The 17881-nt window shown below is 36.0% G+C and overlaps 1 protein-coding gene across 3 annotated transcripts in view; it reads left to right on the forward strand.

Annotated features, from left to right (window-relative positions):
- The window catches only part of MYO16 (myosin XVI), a 363582-nt gene that overhangs the window by 156582 nt on the left and 189119 nt on the right, over window positions 1-17881 (forward strand). For all 3 annotated transcript variants that reach the window (XM_015633144.3, XM_015633135.3, XM_015633117.3), the window contains exons 6-7: window positions 6006-6130; window positions 9837-9962. In XM_015633144.3, the coding sequence (XP_015488630.1) occupies window positions 6006-6130; window positions 9837-9962 (251 nt within the window). The remainder of the gene's footprint in view (window positions 1-6005; window positions 6131-9836; window positions 9963-17881) is intronic.

Below are 17881 nucleotides of genomic sequence, written 5' to 3' on the forward strand. Positions count from 1 at the left end.
TGGAGCCACATTTAGTCTCAGGTCCTTGCTTGAGGTAGTCCTGTGCCCAGGCATGATCCTTGCTGACCCCAACCCTGGACCACTGACTTGACTCCTTGCTTCATCTGATTGACCTGGATTTGTCACCAGAGGCTTTTCTGGCAATCACAGGACTGCTGTTGGCCCTGACTCCCATCACCAGACCTGCTAAATTTTATTTTTTGGGTACTGTGGGACTGTGCCCTGGTCAGCAAGGATGGTGACCTGCTTGGCCTGTGTTCACCCTCAGCTCCTGCCTCCCTTGCCTGTGTTGAGTAGCCTGTTTTTATTGCACTCTCCCCCCCAAAAAAAAAATAATTAACTATAACATGTTAAAACCTTGCACTAAAATCTGCAGTGTAGAAATACCATCTGTGATGATCTCAGTTCAGACATGATATTTAACACAAGTAGCTGGAGAAAGTGATATACTTATTTTGCTTCTGTTTTCTAGTATTAATATAACAAATAAAATAATAAGAGTGCAATACGTATCCAGAAATGAATGCATTAATATTCAGCCTTGAAATTGTGGAAGCCTCTTGAAATTGCAAAAGATATTTTTGTTTTCATAGAAGTTTAGAGACAGTTCACTTAAATAATTTTAGCTGAAAGCATCATCAATGTCCTTATTGTAGATGAGAGAGGAATAAAAGCATGTTCACTAGAGTGGGAGAATTGTCACTCTGATATCTACATGAGGAGGAGGTGGGAACTTCACTTCTGATAGCATATTCAGACTAGAAGGAAATAAACCTTATCAGCCCAGAAAGCCAACTGTGCCTTGGACTGCATCCAGAGCAGTGTGGGCAGCAGGTCAAGGGAGGTGGTTCTGCCCCTCTACTCCACTCTGGAGAGACCCCACCTGCAGTGCTGCATCCAGCCCTTGGCTCCCCAGCACAGGAAGGACATGGAGAAACAAGTACAGAAAAGGCCACCAAAATAATTAGAGGGATGGAGAATCCCACATATGGGGAAAGGCTGAGAGAACTGTGCTTGTTCAGCCCAGAAAAGAGAAGGATTTGCTGAGACCTAGTTGCAACCTGCCAGTGTCTGAGGGGAGCCTATAGGAAAGGTGGAAAGAGACTCTTTACATGGTCATGTAGTGACAGGACAATAGTTTAAAACTGAGAGTAGGTTTAGACTAGATATTAGAAAGAAATTCCTTATTGTGAGGATGGTGAGGCACAGGAACAGGTTACCCAGAGAAGCTGTGCATGCCCCATACCTGGGGAAGGCTCAAGGCCAGGTTGGATGGGGCTCTGAGCAACATGGTCTTGGGAAAGGTATCCCTGCCCATAGCAGGGTGATTGAACTAGATGATCTTGAAGACTCTTCCAGGCAAAGCCAGTCTATGAAACTAAGCATTCTTCACTAAACATATGTAATGATATCTTTAAGTGCAGACAGGCAAAACCCTCCAGCAACAATCAGTTGATACTACAGCAGTAGGTTTGATCTATAGGGCTGAGTAGTTTTAGAAGTATACTTTATTTTGCAGAAACTGAAAATATTTGCTTCCCTTCTCACATAGTAAATGCTGCTGGCATCTATCTGTTTATATGCTGGCCTTTGAAAATCAGATTCACGTAATGCCAAGTGATAAGCACAAGGGCTATTGAACAATGTAATCTAGCAAAAATAAAGTTGTTCACAAAGATATCTAATAAGCAATCCAAAAAGTCTTTCTAAAACTTTAAACAAATAAAATAATACCTACATCTGGATATCTCAATGAATGAAAAATAGTATTTAAAGAATTTTACCATTTTTTTTTTTTTAAATGTGTCTATTCTATTCTATGCTGCACAGAAGAAAAATTCAAATTCTAAACTGTGGTATCTTCTGAATGATAGAAGAGTAAGAGAGGCTCATCATATGTAGGGTGAAAAGAGCCTTACTGGATCTACAGCTCTGTGCAGGAAGGGCAGATATAGATAAGATTGAGAGAAGACTCAAGTATAAGAGAGATTGACTTCTCAAAGCTGTTGCAATTTTTTAATATACATTTGTGTTTGCAAGACAAGATGCTGTTGCCCTCTCCTTAAGAATGTTAAGCCCACTGGAGAATGAGACCTGCATGTTTAGTAAGACTGGCTCCTGGGGGTGTGTGCAATGGGTGTTTGCCACAGTACTTTGGTATTTTGCTTTGTATTGGTCCCAGGAGCCGGTGTTCCCCTTGCACGCTTCTTTGTACTGGACATTTGTGAGGAAAATGTGTTTAATAGCAAGCCTCAGTTCTGTTTGCCTTGTATTTCTTTATCACTGAAACTTTTGGAAAGTTACTTTTGCATTTTTTATCTGAGGTTTTTTCTATTCCTTTTGGTTGTCACTTCTATTACCATATGCCAGAGAAGGTGAGACAGCCAATGCACATGAAATGGCCTTGTCAGGTGGTTTTCTTAAACAGTGTGAGGTAATTTATTTTGTAACTTTTAGGTTATGCTCCTGCCTGACATCAGCACTGATACTCATCACCAAATGTGTGACCTGCAGGGTCACTGCTGTTTTAACTGTTCCTTCTCCATCTTATCTCCTGCAGAATTCCTGACTGTGTAGCTCTTCTGATTTTACATGCTACTAGGAGTGTTTTTTCCATAATATGCTTTTTTTTTTTTTTTTTTTTACTTTCTAGTTTTTGAAATGTGAATCTGTTCCCAAAGTAGATGCCAATGTGTTTTTCTTCCTCTTTTTATTCATGCTGGCTGTCGTCCCATTTCAGCTGAATATCTAAACCACATTTCCCCTTTGAAAAGGAATGTGAAGGTCATCCTTTGATTCAGGGAGTGAGAGTTACTTACTGCATGAGTAGCATTTTTTTGTTCCATCTAAATTCCTGGAAAGTATTACTCTCTGGGGAGGGAGAGCTAACTCCCTAGAGTTATGAAACGTGATTAATGGAAAGCACTTATTGACAAGGTCTCCTTGTTTGAGCCTCACAGAATGATACATGTGCATGCTTGATAAATCTGCTTCTCAGCTCCCCATCTGGGGAAGTCTTGAAGCCTAATAGCTCCTGAGTTTTTTGGAATTCAAAACTACATTTCTAAGACTGAAACTTAGATTATTTTTGCATGTTTTCATTATATTTTTTGTAAAGGGAAACTTGCTTCTGTAGTTTTTTCTAACCTACTCTGGATATTTAAAAAGTGAAGTCTGTGGAACCGTGGTAGCTCTCTTGATGGGTTGATTTATTTCTGGTTTTTTTAATGAAATAAGTAACGTTCATTTATACAACTATTAATTTGGAGCCAGGAAAGATGTCTTGAATAGGTTTCAAATTCACACAGCCTGTGACTTTTGTTGCTCTGTGGCACGGTTTATGTGTTTTCTCTGAGCTGATGGCCACATTACATTTATGATAGAAAATAACAACACAATTAATGCAAATGAATGCTTCTCTTGATTTACTCTTCAACATGAGCAGAGTTAATCTTTCAATGGCTAGTTTTTTTGTGGCCCCAGATAAGTCACACCAAGGTTATATCTATAAAAGGCAATTTACAAGAAGTAAGGATCAATATTTCACTGTTAATATAACAAGGTACTGATATGTTAATTCTCTGACCATGTTGGGTGTAAGTCAGTAGTAAATTGTAGAAAAGGCTGAGTGGACTCAGCTGGCCTCTGGCCTCAACCTGTAGGTGTCACTGTATTTTACATTAAACATGATGAACGAAGCAAACACATAATAGCTGTGCTGAAACATGCTCGCAGTATTTTTTTTTTAGTTTTCATTTTTTATTCCTGGGAAAATCAGAAACTGTACTTTTAATTTGTGGAGCGTGAACTTCTTTTTTTTTGAGTGTTTGAGGTATTCTCAGACAAAAGAGGTAGTAAATTAATTTCCACCCATTTCCTCTCTCCTTGAAACCCAAAACTTGTAATTGTTTACCTGACATATCAAGAGGAAGAAAAACTTGACATAAGTTCTGTCAGCACTGCTTAAGCATGTCTGCCTTCATCAGGCATAAAATGCTTAATCTATTTTTAAACTTTAATCTTTCTTACCTGACAACAGTAGAAAAAGCTTCATCTGGACCAGTGAAGTTTAATTTTGTCTGCTCAGTCTTCAATGTTGAGTGTTTAAAATGTCAAGTCAACACTACAAATGATAATTAATTTTGCGTGTATACCCTTAGATATTTGGGGAACTTCTGTCACTGAGACAAGAGTGTTAAACCATTAATTTACTATTGCAAAAAGCAGGAAATAGGTAGAAACAGAAAGAAAAAAAAATATTTAATTGGCATCATGTGACATTAGTAGTCTGTAAATATCATCAGATAGTTTCAAATCATTAGTCTGAAATGTGATGAAGGCATGAAAGCTTTAGTTCTGACAAAATAACATTGTTAGGAGACACTGAGAACATTCTGTGAAATTTGCATTGTGTTCTGGTCTAGCAGCTTTCAGGCAGTAGGATGTTAAACATTCTCCTTTGGGGACATTGTCTAATTTAATCTATCAGTGCCATATATATATATATATAGATATACATATATATATGTATGTGTTTGTCTAAATTGCATTCTCATGGAAGATTACAGGGTTAATGCAGATACAGAAAACTTAATTTTATCCATCTAATGTTTGTATTTGTGTTTTACATTTGGTGTCCTTTAATAGCATTTAGGTGACAGGTCTAAAAATAAGAGAATTAGAAGATAGTGCTCACACTCAACATTGCACTTCAGAGCTGAAACACAAGTGTTGCAGATAACAGAACATAAAGCAGTATTTACAGTGGCATGTTGGAAAAAAAAATTGGAATTCTTTGATAAACTACATATTGTGCACCCATTTAGACAAGTTCCAGGGCAGATTCAAACTAAGAAACTCAAACTATGATTTCACCCTGAAACATGCTTCAATTGTTTTAGTAATGTAAAGAACTTCAAGAAATGTTGAAGATAAAAATATTAAGTTAAATACAAATCAATTAAATTAATTTACATATTGTAATTTTTTAACTCAGTGACAAATGTGGAAGAGAAACAAAAAATTATTTATTCATATGATTTTTTTGCTATGTCATGGCCAGAATAGAATTTTTCTCCTTAAATTGCATTTTCTATATATGGGTTTAAATAATCATGTGGAACTAGAAGCAGTAGAATGAAGCTCTGAATTTTGATTATTTATTCCAATCAAATTACAGACAGTTGCTAATTTAACCACTTCACACTTTTGTTATACCCTGGTTCTTATTTGAAACCTTATTCTTATGTATTGGAAGCCTCTTCAGACTAGAGACCCTGCTTTCTTTTGTTTATAGACTGCCTTGCTTATCTTCTTTTTAATACTGTTCTTTGACAATTGTTCTTTCAGTAGCAATGCTGACACAAGCAACCCCATACCCTTCATTCCTTTCATCCCCTCCCATTTGTTCCTTCTGCCACAACACATTTCCTCTTGGTTTATGGGGCCTTGCAATGGTCTAGGCTCAGCTGGGGAACTAATCCCTTCTAAAAATAACCCAGGCACATAAAGATGTGTTGAGTTTTAATGTATTTGCTTGACTTCACAATCTCTCAAGCGGTTTAGCCACCAAATTTGAGATACTGGATTGGGTACTGTGCTGTATTTGCAGGGCTGAAAGAATGCAATTAAAAAAAAACTAATTAAATAAGTCCCAAGCACTTGAGTGACTTAGATTTTTAAATTATTTTCCCAGTCACATCTATTTCACACTCACAGAGGGTTTCATGATATTGCAGCTCCTTTACCTGCCACTGCTCTTGCAGTCAACAGGAGATCAGGGTGGTTTGCTGGATATTGCTCACTGGTTTAAATCATGCATATATCAAGTAAATACAAATAGGAGTAGACTTTCTGGTAACTGTAGGTAAGTAAACACTTAAAAATATGCATTAAAGTCTATTTAAATGTTGATTAAGTTTTTAAAAACCCAGAACAAAAAATCATATATCTGTTCTTTATTGATGAACAAAAGAGAAGAAGGTTTTATCCTTTTCTTTTTCCAGGTGTAGACCTGAATTCCTTGCGCCAAATGAAGATTCAGAGAGCTGTGACAATGCTTACAGACGTCCGACAGCTCATCTCAAGTGGAGGGAGTGTGAATCAAAAGAATGATGAAGGAGTTACCCTGGTGAGTGGGAACACGTAATCATTGCCCTGGGAATATGCATGCATTACAACAAATTCAGCATGTTTGCAAGGAAATCCTCTTAAGAAGGTTTTGGTTCTATCCGGTGTTTTGAAAAGAGATGTATGTCAATTCCATGCATAATACAGATTTTAAAATAGGGTAGTGCAACATCTCAATGACAACTGTTTTTTCTCCTGGCCCTGCATATTTATATATGCAACATAAAATTTAGCAGAAAAATATTAACACATAGTTGAAAGCTGCAGGAGATACGTGTGGTCTCTGACATTCTGCATTCACCATATATTTGGAAAAGTACTCCTACTCTCAAATTTGCATGTAATTTGTAGTCACTGGGTTTTATTATATTTTATTTTTCTGCAAATAGATCTTTTATCAGTTTGTTTTGTCAGGACGTCTATTTCATCAGCTGTCAAATAATTCTAAATTAATATGTATTTCCACAGTATGTCTGTGGAATGTTCGCTTTGCATATAAAATCTTCAACACCATTATCAATCAGCCAATCAATCAATCAATCAGTCAATTGTCTAATCAATAAATGGCAAATCAGCAGCATTAATATATTGAATAATTTTTTAAAAGTACCTTGTTTTTTTCTGCAAATAATGTACTAATATAATTTAGAGCACTAATAATTATTACTATAATTTCTACATTTGCATTGAATTACAATTCAATGTATTCAGAATTATACTGAATTAATATATTAAATCATTCCATATTTTAATACCTGTGAAGTGTTTAAGCTATAACTGAAAAAGGGATCAGCCTCATATCTGGGTTGAATCCAGCCACTGGCTCTCTCTAGAAATAGAACACTGATTTTGGGGTGGCAACCCCAAGGCAGTTAACTGTATTTAAAAACAGGAGGGAAGCAGGGAAGGGATGGGAAGAAATAGCACAAGTTTTAGTTTATTTCATAAATGCATTAATTTACCTTCCAGTTTTTTATCTAAGTTGCTAAATCACAAACGTATTGTACTTGTATTGCTATTTCAGTCAGAATTGTCTGAGTTAAACTGAGTTATGAATTTAAATAACTCTTACAATATAAAACCTTTCCTGTAGTTAGCTGGCATACTTGAAACACATTTCTGAAAGATGTTTAACAGAACTGCAAATACTAGGAGAAGAACATTGTGGATACTTGGGGGTTTTTGCTGTTTGCTTAGTAGAATGTTGACAAAAGGGATACTTTTTTTGCATGAACAGTTTTCATACTGAAATCTGGGTTTTTTTTTCAATAAATAGATACAAAGTAGGTAATTTTGCTTTACTTTGAGATTTCTATTGTGTGAAACTTTTGTTTGACAAACTGGTGGAAAATCCGGAATTTGTTAAACAATTATCTCTTTATTCAATGGTGTTGAGTCAGCCAGTCTGTGGTGATTGTGTGGATGTCAGAGGGCTCTGGGAATAGTTTTTTGTTCCTCTACATCCATCTGTACAAAAAAAAGTACAAGTATCTGTTTTAAGTCTCAAAAGAATTTTGTTTTCTCTTGAATGAATATATATCTAAGTCTATGTGTAAGTTAAGATGAATTGAGCAAGAATTTATAATTTTAAATATATAAATACACACATTCTCATAGACTCATAACACCTACATTTGTGCACATGCCATACCAACAAAGCATTTTTTTTTGCTGTGTTCTCCTGTAATAGTTCTTCTTTGAAAGATTTCAGCCATAAAATATTTCTTAGGAGCTTTTAGACTGCTTGAAAATAGCATATGTCAAGTTGATTCCTGAATAGAAAATGTAATTTCTTCTGTTAAAACACGCCCTCCCACCATCATGAAACTATGTCGAATTACAGGAAAAATTTGAGGGTTTTGTACATTGGAAATCGTGGTATGCAGAATCAAAGTTCTGCCCCCAGGGGAGTTTTGCATCCTTTCCAGAGGAAGATTTCTGATGAGTTGTACTGTATTCCTTCCCTCTGCATCAATCATGTTCATAGTGAAAACTTTAAACTTATTCTGCATGTGCAGCTGAACCAGAAATAACAGGCAAGGGAAATAATATCCCAAACTCTCATTTTAGTGCCTCCTATTCTTACAGTAACTTTGGATCTACACAGTCATAATAACAAGTTTATTACAAGACTTCTTTATTGTCATTATGCATCCATTTCAATCACCAGAGAAAAAATATCTTCTGCTAACAATGCTTCAAGGAGAAAATGTCATGTAGTTGGGCTGTGCGGTTTGGGGATAAGGGACCAGCTATAATCTGATTTCTCATTTTCTGCAATATTCCTATACACTGTTTTTACTGACCAGTGTGAGTATTAAGTTCTTCTGACTGGGGATGAGCAGTTATATTGTGCCAAATTCCAAATTCAGGTCTTGTCCCCCTTTTCACAGAAGTGAAGAGAATGTTTGAAATCAGCAGAGGACTATGAGAAGGCAATGGCTACTAAACTGTAACCTGGATCAATCTCATCATATGAAATGTGTGCCTTAACAGTTATTCACCATGCATAAGAAACAATTTCCACCTAAACCCAGACATTACAACATTTCCCTAATACAGGATTCCCTACTGCATTTTCTTCTGCTTGATTATTACAAGAGAAAGTAATTTTATTGCCATATCATTTCTTTCCCTTTTTCTCTGTTCACAAGACCTGTTTGGTATTATATTTTTTTTTAATTTATTTTGCACACTTACTATTTGTTTAAAATAAAAACTCAACATGGCTGTTGGGGATTTTTATTAAACAAAAAAAATCTCATCCTATAAATAACATATAGTGGAATTGATTCCTGATATAAATGCCAAACACATACAGAGCCTCAAATAATAATACATCACAAAAAGATAATGTCCAGCTCCTCAAATCAACCATTAACAAAGATATTTTTGAGTTTATTTTTTTCCTTTTATTGCCATAACAGTTTTTATAGTTTATCACTCTTACAGTATTTGCTACCCAGCGTGACAAGCCCTGGGCAAACGCAGCTACCTCTGAAGTTGTCCCTGCTTCAGCAGCAAGTTGAATCACTTGACTTCCTGAGCTTCCTGCTGACCTGAGTTTCTCTCACTCTGTTACTGCATTTTCCACCCTCCATCTGTTCCCCTTTGACTCTTAAGTTTAGAGATATGGAAAATCAACTAAAATTATTTAAACAATTATAAATTAAAATAATGAAGTATCTAGGGAAGCAATGCAAGTATAGAAAATAAAATCTCTGTGGTTCAAAACTGAGAAAGTAATTTTTATCACAAATTTTGTGCTGCAGTCTCAATGTGCTTGGTTTTATGATGTACTAATGAATTAATTTTGGAGTAGTGTTAGCTTAATTCTGGGATATTTGAACTGCTACAAAAGAAAGTTAACTTCTAGGCTCAAAGAGAGCTCAAGCTCTGTTGAAATCCATGATTTTACCTTGGCTCAGGAAGTCTTTGAATGTATTTGAAAGAATGTTTGCTTGAAATTATATGAAAAGTGATAGACCAGATTGTTTAATAGCTCACAAAAAGCTACAATTCTTTTTTTCTTGTGCATCTTGTTTATAAATGCTAAAAAAGATTCTGCAGTGGTTTTCTAGACTGTAGTAATCCCATGCATATTTTCTATTTGCTGTAACTGTGGTTCAGTAAAGATAAGAAGTAGCACACCAGGGATGAGTTGTTTAAACTATTAACACATGCAAAATTCAACTTTTATATTGCAGCTGCATGTGGCCTGTGCTAATGGGTACAAGAATATTGCATCTTTGATACTCGATCACGGGGCTGATCTCAATGTAGTGGATAATCAGTACTGGACACCCCTACATTTGGCTGCAAAGTATGGACAGGTAAAGCATGATTTTTCACCTGCTTCTCATTTCTTTATGGTAGTCTTCTGTAGCAATAGCAAATGCTTTCAGGAGACTGTTCTTACTTTAATGTAAAAAACTTTCTCATTCATGTTGCACAGACTGGCATCTCAAATGACAGAGACCATTTGAGAATTACTTTGTGAAACTATCAGCCCGATACAGCTCAATCTGCTACCAGCAACAGCTTGTCTACAGGAAAAACTAGGTTTGCATGGACATTTGAAAGGATGACAAACACTTTCTCTGTTATTTTTTTACAGTCTGATAACAAGTTTATTTAGCTAACTTTTTTGCTGTGTGTATTTCTGTGGATAAATGTCCAGGATTCATTTAGCAGTTGTGTTCTAAGTGTTCCTGTCACTGAGTTGTGGAAGAGTGTCCTGGGTTTGGGATTTAGAGGCCATGCCTAAACAAGACTTTTCTCTCTTAATACCTTTTCAGTTTTCAGTTTTCTTACCTTCTCATTTCTCCTTCATCCTCACTCTCCTTAGACATGTTCAGTGAGTTTTGTTACCGTTTGACCACTTCAGGGGAGTTCTCCACAGCTCTCCCACCCACCTCAGGGCTCACAAATCACCACTTACCCATAGGTGTCTTCCAAAAATCTCTGTGATGCATCTTAACTCAGACTTCAGAAAATAAATAATACACTTGATAAGGAGAAAATAGTAAAAATGTAGCAAAAGCTATAGTAAAATAGTAAAAATAGATGTGTTTATTTAGATTAGTTAGTTCTGCTGGGTAATAGATTTCTCCTATTGAGATACCCTGTGCATGCTCTTTTATAGAGTGTCAAAGCTCTGCATATTTACATAATTGATTAAGTTATTTGGTTATAATAAACACACATATATATGGCCTGAAGTACATCATCAATAACTTCAGGCAGTGTAAATTTACAAAGAAAAATTTCACACAAAGATATACAGGAGCAAATTTTGTTAGCAAGTCCGGTATCAGAGGTATTTTCAATTTATTGTAAATTTTCTCATGTGTCTTACCCTGTGCTGTTCTGCAATTCTGCTACAGTTCTTCTACTCATTGATCCCTCTGCACTCACTCTGCCAGTGTTCAGACTTCAGTAGGGCAAGAAAGCTCTTACTTAGAGAAAGGGGTGTGATGCAGTCTTGAGCTTCTTATTCTCACATTTTAGGATGGCTTACAAGTTAGGGCTTTGTACTGCAACAATGTGGTTATACTACAGTTGTACATTTCTTCTACTGTGAAGCTAAATCTGAGTTTAATTGAAGAGGACTTTGAAAGAACTCACTTGAAAGGGCTGGGAAAGAATTTTCCTTATGTATGTGTAGAATGAGTATGTTTGCAACTCTAACTCTGGATGACTTGAAATACTCTTTTTTCTTCTGAAGATAGGTATTTTTCTTTTAGAAACAGGCCTGTACATGTAAAGTTTGTAGTTGAAAGTGGCTAATGGAAAAAAATGTCTTTTCAAAGAATTCTAAGAGCTCAGAGTGCTATTTTTGAAATAATCCTTTTTGTTGAACTGCATCTCCCTTCTATCCCAGATGACAGTAGTGTTCTTGCTGTTTCAGGAGTTTTCAGTGAGGAGTCAAGGACCAGCTGCACTAGTCTCTACACAACCAGTATGGGTACACACAGAGAAAGTCTGTGAAGGAACACTGTACTCTTCTTCACTAAAATTAGCTAAATACACACAAACACCTTCCCTTCATAGTGTTAATAATTAATAAAGTTTAGAGATATTTTTTATCATTATATCATTATTATTTTATTATCATTATATCATTATATATAATTTGCCAGTGCTATTAAGGAGGTAAATACAGCTTTCATGTGATTCTGTTTGTAAGAAACAAGTAAATAATTTAAATTCCTTTATAAAAGCGATTCATTACATATCTTGTACTTCTTTCAATAACTACATCATCAGGGTGTTTTTAAAATTTCCTTTTTTATGATGATAATATCTTTTATCCTTAGAATATCCTTAAAATACTGTACTTATAATTCCATTTTGAGTAATTAATTCTAGACTAATATAAGCATTGTTCCTATTTTGGTTAAAAGTACTACGGCAGAAAGGGAATAACCTTAGACAAGACATAATAGTTTCTTTTAAATAATATCATATCTTATATCACAATATTTTAAAATATATTTATGAGAAAATAGGGGTTTTTTTTGCCCAAATTCTTAATATTTCTTGAAAAAGTAATTAATATCAATTCTGGACATAATCCCTTACACTTTCACACTTTTCTAACATGTATTTGTGACATATTTTATAAAAAAATCACACTTGGAAAACTTGCTACAGTGATAAATCTCTATCTTGTACTGGAAGAATGTCATAAAGTCTATTTGGTTTTAGTTTGCTGTCCTTTTAAGTTTTTGTGAGGAATTCTGTCTTTCCAGAAGTGTATTTGAACAGCAAAATTGCCTTTTCATATCTTAGAGCTTGTCTAATAAGCAATGATCCTTTAATGAGTGGTCACAGAAATTTCAGAAAACCTGTTTTAAACCATTGTCATTGAATACTTTTCCAGCACTGGTGCTGCACTACCTGCAGCCCAGCCCCATCCAATTAGGAATTATATTATATTCCAGGAGTCATAAGGACTGATAATTTTTCCTGTTCAGAAAACAGCTACAGATGTATTTTTTATGTGGAGAAGCTTCTCACCTTAGTAAAATGCTATTGATTTAATTATACAAATTACAGATTTAGTTTTTGAACTATTTTATAGTATAGATCTTATATATGTATATTTTGCATATTATCTTACAAAAAAATATGATATGAAGAAATTGTTACTCTGAGCTGTATACATACAAGTGTTCTATATTTTCAAAAACACAAAATAGGAAAAAACCCACACATTTGACTACTTGTTAGAGCATAACAATAGTAGAGATGGTACTAATTTACATTATCTAGGGAAAAAGCCAAAACCAAAACCAAAAACAACCAACTGTGCAAGTTTTAAATTTATAATGAGAAAATTCAATTTGCATCTGCACAGGCAGAAACTTGTAAAGAATAAAGGCCCTGTGAGCTTCTTGTTACAAATCTCAAGTTGTAAATGAAGTGGATTATAAAAATCTTACTACTCCATCTTCCACAGTAATTTATATGTGAATATATTGGTGAAAGATACATCAATCTGAGTGAACTAATCATGTGAAAGACATTGCATCCACACCTTATAATAAACCTGACTTGTAGAGATTCCTTGATTATGGCAAACCTATTTTTATTTAGGATGGGGTTCTCAACTAAATTTAGCCACCTCAACTTAAGGACAAACTCAAAGCTTTTTCTTGTCAAATGTGAAGAGTCACCTCTAGAAGTCAACTCAGAAAATTCTAGGGGATGAATTTAAAAGAGGGGCTTCACTGCTTGTAGGTCTGACCCTCCTTGGTTATAGAAGTCATGGGCACTTAGCATATTTCAGAGGTGTAATCTGGACATTTTTAAACCCTTCATGAGAAATCCAGTTTGAAGTGTGGGGCCAAAGGAAGGGGCAGCTTCCCACTGGTATTCTGGGTCTCCCCAGTTATCATGAAGTAAGCATGGAGTTGATGTCCATTTAGAAAACATAAAGTTGCACAGAGTGAATCCTAGAGGTGTAAAATTAGATACTTACAACAAAACAAATCTCATCAAAAGCAAAACATAGCAGAATGCTGTCCAGATAGGGAATAAGTAAGAGTTTTAAGAGTCAGTATGTATTTTCTGATGTTGAAAAAAAATATTATCTGTGTCTATTTTTACAAATATTTGTAAAGAAAACTAATGGATAAATTTACCATGTAAAAACATTATTGGTCTGAATATTAAAGCAGAGCATGGGTGAATGATAAATGAATTGTCCTGTTAGTGACAGAATGTGTAGCTCCAGAGCAGAATATTTTTTTTGTATAATAGTATAGGACATTGCTGATGAGTTTGAGAGCTGTGTACAGGATGTAGCTACTGAGTACAGAATAGGGCAGCTGAGGCTACTGCCTGAAGGTCAGTCTCTGTAAGACAAGAATCTGCTTTACAGGAACAGATGAGGTTATTAGTGAGTGTAATAGACTGTTAATTGAAATACTACCAGTCTGCAAACATTAAAAAATAGACCTATTTTTAAACAATGTTATTCTGAGTTCCTAGGACTGCTGTCATTTCCCTCCCCATAAGTATTAAGGCTAAAGGCAATTTTGTGTTTTTAATGAATATTGAGATATTAATGTTATATTAATATGTTAAATTTATATTATTGAAGTATTAAGGTCAGAGTTGCTTATCTCAATCATTTTATCCTAATAAAATGATGGAAAATAATAACCTCTACAAGACAAATTCAAATCTGCATCTGTGACACACAAAAACCTCTTCAAAGTAAGATAATTAAGGCAACAAAGCTAGCCTCAAGAAATTAGAGCATGTGAGGGTTGCCTATGTAAATTTAACAGGGCCTTTTGGTCACAGACAATTTTAACCCTGTTTTTGGTGGCAGCTGGAACTCCTTTGTCTCCCTCTCACACAGCAGGGGCAGTGCTGGTGTGTTTGTGCTTGCTGTCTGTGCACACCAGAGCAGGGCACGTGTGGTCACTTGGGTACCACCCTGCCCGTGCTGGCACTGGTGCCAACTGCAGAAGGGTGAGTTGTTTTTCTCAGGCTGGCCCCTTAATTTGAATTTAGCACAGCAATCACTTTGTGGACAGCTAGTAATCTGGCACTGGTAGTGCTGTCCCTGCTGGACATCTTCCAGCTGCTGTGATCAGGAGAGCGCGCACTCACCCTCCCCACGGTGGGAATAGGCTGCAGCTCTGACATTTGCCTTGGGTACTTTGGCAAAATTCCCAGGCACAAGCTGTTTCTTTGTTGTTTATCACAGAAATGTCACCTTTCAAACAGCTATCGGAGACATGCAGGTCAGAGCTGACTTTGCAGTAGCTACAACACTACCTCTCCCAAAATGTCATCCTTGGGAGATGATGCCTATGTCTAAACTGTTAAATCACTAAATAAAGGGGGACTAGGGATTAAGCCAGGCAACAGCCTGGCTCACATTCATATTGTTTAGAGCTGGTTTCCTCTATAGGAGATTAGTCATGTTTGTAGAGAGCTGGTTGGAGTGGTCCAAAGGGGAGTCGGGGGGAGAGCTAACAGTTAAGCAATGTGGATTATAACGGATACTTAAGCTTGCTCCATTGCACTCTCTTACTTAGTAAGACAGATTTAGCCTCTGGCTTTGAGGTTTAAAGGGTTTCATGATGTCAAAAAAAACCAACAGAATGGATGAGACATTTGTTCAACTGCTGACTGGATCCCTGCAAGAGTCGCTCCTGTACTAGCAAGGATTTAGTCCAATGTAAATTGGAAATGTTCCACATATATAAAAAAAAAAAATAGATATAAGATGCCTACCTCATGTTTCATAGAAAATTATATATGTCCTGTGTTGTTTTCAAATATGTGAAATTGTCATTCTGAAAGTGTATTCTCCCTTACACACATTTGGTTGGTCTGAATCATAAATACCCCTCCGATTAGTTAATCCATCAAAATACAACATTTCTCTCAGATTAGATTTCAGTAAAAAGGACTCTGCTCCTTGCTGAAGTCTCAGAGAATGCACCCTCTTACTATATGAACTAATTTATTCATCATTACCAAAACAGATTAGTCATTTGACTCAACTATGACTTGTGGTTTATTTTTTTTTCCTTTAAGTGCATGTTGCACTCAAAACAAACAAAAAATAATCCACATCTGTTGTTAGAATATGTTTCAGTGCAGATGGATGTATGAACTCATTGTGGGAAATGATACTTAATCTCAGGAAGTTTGTCCATTGCCACAGGAGTTCCTTTGAATGCAGCTTCTGAGCTTCTGCAACCACACTCCACAAATGTTTTCAGTGAGAAGAGCCTAAAGAAGGGGATATTTGTTTTGTGTTTCAAAAAGAATAGATTATAGTCACTCAAGGGAATAAATATTTTCCCTGTCAAGTAGTTGGAGTCTTTAAATTACGGTCAGAAAATCCTCTAGAGAATGTTTTATCCAGACATGTCTCACCCTTTTTTCATTAGTCTTTTTGTTCATGTTTGGCATATGTGATTGTACTCAGGTGGAAGAGCTGTATTTCCCTTCAGATCAAATTACAGTTTCCTCAAACAGAGAGCCCACTTTGGGATTTCTGCTTGTGATATCTTTTTTTTTCACTCTCCATATATTCACAAGATTTCTCTAAAAGAGTCAAATGCTAATTGTGGGCAGAGAACATAATGCAAGGAATCCTAGATTCACACAATACCAAATGTTAAGAAAAGAATTTGAATTTCATATACAGACTAGGAAAAATGTCAACTTACAAAATTACTAAAAAATTCTCAGTGTTTGCATGTATGTGTTTAAAGCTGAGGTGTGCATAGTCTACACTTAGTTATTGCAGGATCTCTCTGATCAATATAAATTTTATTTTCCTTAAAATACCATTTATAGAGGTTTTCACATATAAGAGGTAAGTATGAAAAAAGAAGTCTAACAAGGCTTTTCAGGCACAAATTTTGAGAAGTGGCAGATTTATGATCTTCTCTGTAATATAAATATATAACTTGTAGGACCATAACTTACAAGCATCTTTAATCACAGTATCATATAATATTTTCCCTGATTTATTTTTTCTCTAATTTCCTAATGGATTGGAAAGCATAAATGTAGGTTATCAGTCTTCAAGTAAAGACTGATGTAGCTTTTGCATCAGCTGTGGAAAACGGTTCAAATTACCTTTGTCACTTGCTTTTGTAGCTGAAAACAGCATTAGGCTTCCCTTTTTTTGCTGGAACTGGTCCAGAGGTTTAAAAGGCATCCTCTTTGACCATGTAGGTTAAACTTGCTGACTGCAGAAAGGTATTGGTGACACTTGGGGAGCTTAAGGTCCATTCCAGGCTCTGTGCCTGAACAGATGCAGTATTTATGGTTCATTCTTCCCACACACAGCCTTTTTGTCCCTTTGCCTGCAGTCTGTTCCATTCTCTGCCTTATTCATTGTCTGATTCATTTGCCTGGCTTCATATCCTCTCCTTACACATTTTATCCTGATTCCTTGCACAGTCAGCTTCTGCCCCTCCTCCTCTCCCTGGTTTTCATCTAAGCTTTCATTTTTTTTCTACTTTGACTTCATGCCAACCTTCCTGCCCTTCTGTCCCACTTGCTTACAGTCCCAATCTCCCTTGTTCAATCTCAATGGTTTTTTCCTCACCTGTCACTTTCTTCTTTCATTTTTCTGATTAGTCTGTCTCTACCTACATCCTGGCTCTTTGCCACATTTCTCTTCTTCCCTTTCACTTCATTTATTTCATGCTGTTAGTTCCAGATTCCAGCTTTTTATCTGTGCCCTCTTCCTTTCCACACACTCCCCCTCAATGCTTTCTACCCTGCTGCTAGTATTATTTCCACAACCTACTTTTTCTAATCTGTTCCATTTTGCTGACTACACTTGGTTGTGGTCTCCTTTTCTCTGCACTCAGAAAAAAATAGTATCTTCCTAATGTATATTGTATTTAGAAGGGAGACCTGTAATGAGTTTCAGACATAATTTCCTGGGTTTAGAGAAGTACTGTGGATCAGATTTGCAAATCAGAGGAAATGCTATTTAGCCTTTGAACACTATTGCTCCTTTTTAGGGCTTTACCTGTGAAATTTTGTCTTTAAGGGACACACAGTTATCTAAGGCATACTATTATGTAATGGAGAACAAATACATGGTCATAGGAGCTCAGTTCACAGGAACTCTAATGGCTTAATAGTTACCTTACTCCCTAATGTTGGGAGTCTCTGTCTTGGAATTTGTTTCACTCCCCAGGAGTAAGGTTCCTAACCTACATTTTTTTTTATGTCCTCGATGCTTGGTAAAGTG

This window comes from Parus major, chromosome 1 (assembly GCF_001522545.3).
Source record: "Parus major isolate Abel chromosome 1, Parus_major1.1, whole genome shotgun sequence".
NCBI classification, from domain to species: domain Eukaryota; kingdom Metazoa; phylum Chordata; class Aves; order Passeriformes; family Paridae; genus Parus; species Parus major.